The sequence below is a fragment of the Orussus abietinus genome, unplaced genomic scaffold (assembly GCF_000612105.2).
Source record: "Orussus abietinus isolate OABI.00-Male unplaced genomic scaffold, Oabi_2.0 scaffold567, whole genome shotgun sequence".
NCBI classification, from domain to species: domain Eukaryota; kingdom Metazoa; phylum Arthropoda; class Insecta; order Hymenoptera; family Orussidae; genus Orussus; species Orussus abietinus.
Genome location: NW_019394710.1, coordinates 39,268 through 47,155, shown reverse-complemented (window position 1 = coordinate 47,155; position 7,888 = coordinate 39,268). Strand labels below are relative to the sequence as shown.

At 41.0% G+C, this 7,888-nt stretch overlaps 1 protein-coding gene across 1 annotated transcript; it reads left to right on the top strand.

Moving 5' to 3' along the window:
* Positions 1–521: 521 nt before the first annotated feature.
* On the top strand, positions 522–6,045 carry LOC105700170 (sensory neuron membrane protein 2; the record flags this gene model as incomplete). Its single annotated transcript, XM_023433033.1, has 7 exons — positions 522–632; positions 4,072–4,092; positions 4,225–4,473; positions 4,601–4,812; positions 5,108–5,282; positions 5,421–5,663; positions 5,833–6,045. Coding segments are annotated over exons 1-7 (1,224 nt in total), but the record flags the coding sequence as incomplete, so codon positions are not given.
* Between the last annotated feature and the right edge of the window lie 1,843 nt (positions 6,046–7,888).

Genomic DNA, 7,888 nt, shown 5'->3' with positions numbered 1-7,888 from the left:
AAAAGTTTTTTTGCAAATGTGGCAAAGCACTGCGGATTCAAATTCGTGTATCTGCACGATATTAAGTGGTTCCATGGGAACGACATTCAGATAAAAATCGGAAGATTCAGCGCCAACGTCTTGATATCAAATGTTTGCGAAACGTTTGAAGCATGTACATAATCTACATCCGATATTCCTTCATTAATTAATTTCGAATCAAATTTTTGTTTGGGTGGTAATTGATCCTGTTCGTTTCTTTTTCCAACTGTCAACATATTCGTACGGAAGAACACCCTTTCTAGTCAACAATTTAAGTTCCTCTACACTATTGCAATGATTACGCGAAATTAATTTTTCTTCGTCTTTCAAGTAGGATGCTAATTTTTAGATACTGCTCGATATAAATTTAAACGAGTCGATAAATCGAAAACGTACGATAGTATCCTTGAGGCTCATCGTGAAAGATATGTATTGCTCATTATTTACCGGTAACAGGATTATCGAGCCCTCGAAGAAGTAGCCAGGACTCTGATTAAGAAATGTGTATCATAGAACGAGAAGCTGTGAAACACGATAGGAACGGTATGAGTTCCCATAGTTCAAATTGCATCCCTGATGTGCAGCATCCCGATATTTTACCCGTAAGAATGGTAATGATCCCTTCACGTTCTGAGGCGTAAAGGGTCTTTTTCACAAATACGACGAATCTTGGTCGAGTAATATTCATTTTTCTGTTCAAAATTTAGCGGTTCCGTCGGGTACGATGCGTTTCAGGTAAAATTCTACGAACTGAGCTAATTCTTTTAACTCGTTCATAAACCGGAGGGAGCTTATAAACTATAGAAGAAACAAAGTTCGAACGCGGAAATTGAAAAGTGGATAAAATTTGATGTTCGTAATATTAGGCTCCTTTGTAAAATTTTGAAAAAAAAACGTCACGTTAACAATCGGAGAGAAGACAAAGATCTTAACGACCATCGGAACGTTAAAATCTCTCTATGAAATGTTGAAACGATAAGATCCTACCACTTGGATCCCTTCGCGCGTTTTCAGGCTATTCGGATAGCAATAAATGACGGCGCAACGATACCATAGAGTTAATGTGCAAACGGTAGATGTTGAGGTGACATTTGAAAACCTAGAATGCACGGAAGAGATCGAGACACGAGGAGGAGAGAGCAATTCCATCGAGACATGAGGGAGAGAGAGCAATTTCGACGAGATCGGTACCAAGAGTGAGTGTGGCGCTCGGATTTACCTGAAAGGCGTATCATTTTCGATAACAATAATTCATACGCAACGGTGAATCAAAATCCACCGAATCCTGTCAACGGCGCGAGAGATTCTTCTAGCAATGTAACCTCGAATCAAAGTTCCGGAAGAGGCACCGGATAAAAATCCGATTTGTTATTGGTTTCACGAATAAAATTTGGAGTTTCTGGATTTTATTTCTGCATGGAGAATCTACCCGACCCTTCCTTTTGATCATCATCATCATCATGAGGAAATAACGGCTGCCGCCCGAAAGTCGGAGGGTAAAGTTCTTAGAATTACGATCACCCTTTGGAAAGGTAGCGGCTGCCGCCAATATCTGTATCGCGAATTTTTTGATCGATGATAGCTGGCAAAGTTCTTAGAATCGCAATCACCCCTTTGAAAGGTAGCGGCTACCGCCTTTGAGGCAAAGGTTCCAGAAGACTCCAAAGTGCGACATCTACGAGAGCCAACGGATTCCTAATTCTCCGAAGTCGACAAATTCGCGGAATTACGTCGCGGTCGACGAGAGCCAGCGGATTCCTGCGTCGAGGGAGATAACGGCAGTCCTCCTAGATCGACGGGAATTCTCAGAATCTCGTCGCGAGTCTTCCGCCGTTGTGGGGAGCAAAGGTGCCGACGCGATTCTTCGAATCGAGCGGGGGATGGCAGAATTCGCGGAATTTTGCATTCTTGGGTGCAGTTTATTAGAATTTCATTGATACCGGTAATTCGCGCCAATATTCTACGAACCGGTAGCCCTGCTGTGCAATCCAATTTAAGAATATTTACTGCTGTTCCTGTGTCTGCCAAGAGCGAGTGGGATCGTTGTCCGAAAGCGCTGTCGATTCTGAGGACGAAGCTTGCTCCTGGATTTCGTCTGTTTCTTGACATTCGGTATACTTTATTCGATTCGGCGGTACGTTTGGGTATCGTCGCGACGGAAAATTAGGATTCGTTTGTCTGTTTGGACAATTCTTGATAAAATGTTTCGTACCACCACATTCGTGACAGAAAAACGAAGTTCTTGGAATAGGTGGATTGTTTTGTGGATTAGGTTTATAAACTTTTGGGCTTATGTTTTGCGTATTACCGAATCTCGGTGCACCCTTTGAACTATTAAATATGGATCTTTTATAGACAATTCGCGATGTAGTTTCTTCCTTTTCAGTTTCTAACGCTAGATTTTGCGCCTCGCGAATTGTCGTAGGTTTGCCCGCTTTGACAAATAATTTGATACTTGGACGAAGGCCCCGAATGTATTAACACTAAACCTGCCACCGGCGGGTCAAAATGACCGGTTTAAATGGCATTTGTAATGGGAGTATATATCGTCGATAGGTTTAGTGTTGAATTAATCCTTGCCTTTCTTCGTTTCCTAAACTCTCTGGACGGTGATTTGAATCAAATTCTGCATTACTATTAATTGCCCTTTTCACGTTGAGATGTGTTTCGTTAAATCTTTTATTATATAACACTACGTTGTTGTTGCCTTGTTGATACTGACTTCTTTCGAGAGTAGCCACATCGAAGGACTTAACATCACCAAAATTGCTACGAAGACCTGAAATAAGTCTTCGGGTGACCTAATGTCATGACCATCGATCATTTTCCTTGCGTGTTTAACAATCCTCTTCGAAATAATTAGTCGAATAAATATTTTTCTGCGATCTTCTGGGATTTCATCTAAGACTGATTTTGTTTCAAAGATAAATGTTTCAACTGAGATGTTATTGCCTTCAAATTCGGTGATTAATTCAAGGTTTGATTTTAAGTCTTTCGTGGAAAATGATGTGCTACCCTGTCTCTCTGATCCAAGGTCATCATTTTCTTCCAACGAATTTACTGCATCATCGTGCGCTGTATTTATACCAGATGACGTGCATATATATCCTATCCTCGTGGTAAGTGCTTCGACTTGCTCTTGCAGAGATGTAACGTGACTTGTCAGAGTTTCAAGAATTTGTCGATCTGTCATTTTATTTAGTATTGTCTGTTCTTCGGGATCTTTATACGTGTCTTCTACGGAATCAGTAGAAGCGGAATCTTCGAAAAGTATAACACTCTTCACTTCCCTATATTCTGTAAATGCTTTCTCACCCATTAAGAAATACGTTAATTTGTTTTCGCGTTACTTACAGTAACGGTATAGCCTTCATTTTTTGGTGCTGGCTTTCTACGTTCGGCTTCCGTGCTGACTTAAGGGCCTTTCTGCTGCCATCAAAATTCTTCTTATGCCGTGAGGTATTTGTCTTTTTGAGGAATCACGACAATTTTATACCACAAAATTTCATTATTAATTCTTTATTAATTTTCACGCCGAATACTATTGGTTCATGACGACGTTTCGATTCAGACAGACAGTTACGACTGGCGCTTCTCGGGAGCCGAGAAAGCAGGGCTAAGGATAAGACAAAGGGTATTCCTGTTACGAGATACAATTTTGCTGACATAGAACTAACGCTGTGAAGCGGTGCCCATCAATGTTCCCAGGGTTCGGCGAGTGGTAAAATATTAAAAGGGAGTCATAATGTTTGGGCATAACAATCTATACAAACTCGAATACTTTTGTACTTTGATTTTCGATCACGTACACATTCAGAATTGTTTGTGTTCTGAGAAAAGCACGTTGTAGTACATTTATTAATATTTGTACCGATTGCATCTCTCATCTTACCGTTTTGATCGAAATTTCAAATACATTTGTACGAATTCTCGTGTAGAAATAATATTCTACGAAATGTACATATATGTCTCATTCCGAGTGTCGCTAATTCTTGTTTTAGTATACATCGGTTTTCGCAAGTGGTTTAAATATCGAAACATTTTGAACAGTGTAGAACTACGATCACTTCGGTATGTTTTTAATACAAAATGGTCGGCAACATTTATTTTTCCTTGTTTGTCAGACAGGAAACTCCGACCATAAAATAATAAGCATTTTTTAATCTTGTTAATTAAATCTTACTACGTTTTCCTTATTCTTAGATAGCCACGCAATTTCCTATATTCTTGACGAAGTTTGGCAAGGATATTGTAAAACTATTTCCAGAAGGCACTGACGTATTTATACATGGCAAAGTAAAAAACATATTATTCGACGGCTTGCCCCTTATTTGCGACAAAGACAAATATCCAGAAATCGGTCTAATGTGTACCTATCTGAAAATGAAAAAGCCGCCGATAATCCGATCAACGGATAATGAAAAACTATATCTGTATAGTTTTTTTGATAAGGTAGTAATGCTAATGCTTCTTTTGAAGCGATTTTGTTAGAGCTTTTATTATCTTGTCAAGATATATGTTACATTGGATAATTGTACACTACACGTTTAAATTATACAGTTTGATTCGACACGTACAGGTTAACGGTTCGGATCAGGGCTCCTTCTCTATTAATCGAGGATCACAAAATTACTCGCTACTTGGTAATATTGTGGCTAGTAAAGGAAACAAATATAATAAAATCTGGAATACTGAAGAATGTAATAGAGTTTGGGGATGTGACGCGATTACCTGCGCACCATTGGAGGCACGTGTACCTCACATTCAGACATACGCCAAGGAATATTGCAGGCATGTTTAAACATAACTTTGCTTAATTCCTATGCGAAAATAGAACAAGTAGCTGAATTCCTAGCCAACCAAACTACCATCTTTAAGCGAAGTTTCAATCATAAAATACGGTATGAGTTGAATTTAGCGCCAAATGCGCACACAAGTGTGTGCGAAAATCACTGAAGTGAGTTTCTTTCCGACAAATATTTTTCCGACGATTAACGTAAGTGTTAATGGTTGGTTGTCAAGTTAGGTCTGTAAATACAATCTCAGTAATTAATCGTTTGATGGAAATATTATGTTTCCTTTGCAGAATATTACAGATCGACTACTCGAAAGACACCCGATTTTTCGGGACTACGACTTATCGATATGAGATGATGGGCAATACGTGGACGCACAATGCATCGGTATGCTTTTGCCCAAAAAACCTAAAGAAAGAGATACAGTGTCCACCCATGGGTATCTTGGATGTATCCGCCTGTCAGGTAATATCTTTATGGGAAAATATTGATATCTAGCATTATGTGTAATACGATGGTCGTAATCAAATTTTAAATCAATTATTTATAACGAAATTCGCCGATGCGTCTTGAATAATATTAAAAATGTCGTATACTTGACAGGAAATTCCGATATATGCATCCGAGCCTCATTTTCTACACGGAGATCCTAAACTACTTGAGTATGCCATTGGATTACGTCCCAATGAATTACTTCATCATACTTACCTAGACATTGAACCAATTTCGGGAATACCTTTCTCAGGATTTAAAAAGTGTCAATTAAATATGCATCTCGCACCCCAACCTGTTCAGGGATTGCATAACGTCAGCGAAGGATATTTTCCTTTGGTATGGATCGAAGAGGTAAGTTAAAAAAAAATGAAAAGGACAAGGTGAGAACTAGACTATATACGCCTAGTTCCGTTGTGAGTAATTAAATTGATAAAAGGTGTTTTTAAAAATTAGAATACCGATATACTCCGTATTCCGATTATTCTGCCCTTCAATTGACCTGTGTTGTTTCATGTTGTAGGGGGCGAACATAACGATAGAACAGGCACTAACAGTTGTCAATGTACACCGTCTTATGAGATTTTTGAACGTTCTCTCTTGGACACCGCTTTTATTGGGGATTTTTTTCATCCTTGCAAATCTATGGTTACGAGACCCCGTTAACTCAGGACTTATCGAGAGGTCCTCGGTATCAAGTCAAGATCCTCTTTTCTCTCGGTCAAAAATGATAAACTGGAATAATGAATTAAATACGATACATTTCAAAGGAAATATTAAAAATTCGAAAACGAAGAGGTGCGTAAATTAGCGTCCCATTTTCATCTTTCCCGCATTGCAAACGCGCACATTAGGTAAGAATACATTTCTACAGTTTATTTTGTATCCGTTAAATAATTATACATAGATGTTGCAGCGGAGATTTTAGAAATAAAATATTTACATCATAAAATTAAACTAGAAACAAGTTTGGACAGAGGACGCGACGACTTACGACTGACGACCTTTATCTTACAGACGCCAGGGGATCGACTCTCTAGTTCATGCGGATTTTTTTTACATACGAAAAGATTTGCATGACAAATTTTTCATTGTTGCGAAGTCGCGTTATTGGTTATCATTTGAAAGTCTTATACAAAACTCTCAATTTTGCATGCGAAAGTTTATCGTATGACCTCGAGAATCGGGCCCCAGTCCAAGGACCTATGGAGATGGACACGATCAAGCTTCTTCCTCGTACCTAAAAATGTTTCCGACGAGTTTCCAAAATTTTCTTGATAAAACTTTAGGCCTCGTATAGACTTCCAATCGCGTCGCGCAACGTTGCGCTGGGAGGTTGCGTCAATCCAGTACACATTTACAGCCTCGTCGTCGCGCAACACGACATAGTAACATGGACGATGTCCCTGTTACGTGGCGGCCGAGGGGATGCGAGGCCGAGGGGAAAGTTCGGGTTTTGCCCAATAAGGTCTTACCTCGAACGTCCACGTAATGATCAGATATTACTGTGAGGAGATGGTCCGAGCGGCTAGACCAAATCCTCTGGTGGGATTTGTAGGAATGGGGAGCTAAGGAGGGCCCAATAAATGGAGGTTATCAGTAAATTGGTGAGGATGTATATTTTTGTCTTTCCGTCAGATGGGGTTTATACAAATCGTGAGGGTCCTCGAAGGTGCTCGCATTTAATTCGTACGAGTCGATTTCGTTCCGCGTTGCGGAGTTTCGGATGACGCGATAAGGCGGTCAGTGGCAGTAGGTCACTGGACGCCTAATCTGCTAACATGACACTTCTTGCATTCTGAATTTGCGAGGTTCGCGTGACTCTAGCGCGAAACAAGATATTGAAATGTTTGGAGATATAAAAGACTTAATCTATCCGGTTAACCGGAGCTAGGCATGGAATTCGGGTGGTTTTAGTTGCGATGAAAGATGAGGTTAGGATTAAAGATGAAGGTGACCCGAGCTTGCGAAAGGGCCTGTACCTGGCTTAGATCAGCGGCCAAATTCGGTGACGTCCTCCTTAGATCGATCAACCGGATGACTGCGCGTGAACGCGTTCCGCCCGTGACGTGCCCTAGGGTTGGAGGTCTCCTCGGAGCCTCCCGTCCAACGGATGTACTAGTGCCGCCGTCCCTTCCTGGATTGATGCTCTTGGATCGCCGGAGTACCGAGCAGCACAACTGTAGCTCGAGGTGCAGGTGATCCTCCGAGTTCGATGATTTCGGTCTCGGACTCGCTAGGAACTGAGAGTCGAGAATCAAAGACTCCAAGCTCGTGGTCGATGACGATGATGATTTTCGTGGGACTCGGTATGAGTCTCACCTTTCTTCTGACTGACTGCGATTAACTGCCCAATAACTGGACGGTTGTTGGTTTTTATTGACGAATTTGGGACGGCGCTCCAATTGGTGGGGGTTCCATGGTTTAGACGAGGGCGGTGTTTGCAGGGGTGGAGGACATGTTGCAGCGTCACCAGGATGCATTTGGGCCCGGTTGATCGCGACCTGGTCTACTTGGGTCGGTGGCGCGATCTTAGTCAGGTCGAGTGGGACCTCATTTCGCAAGCGTATGGCAAAATC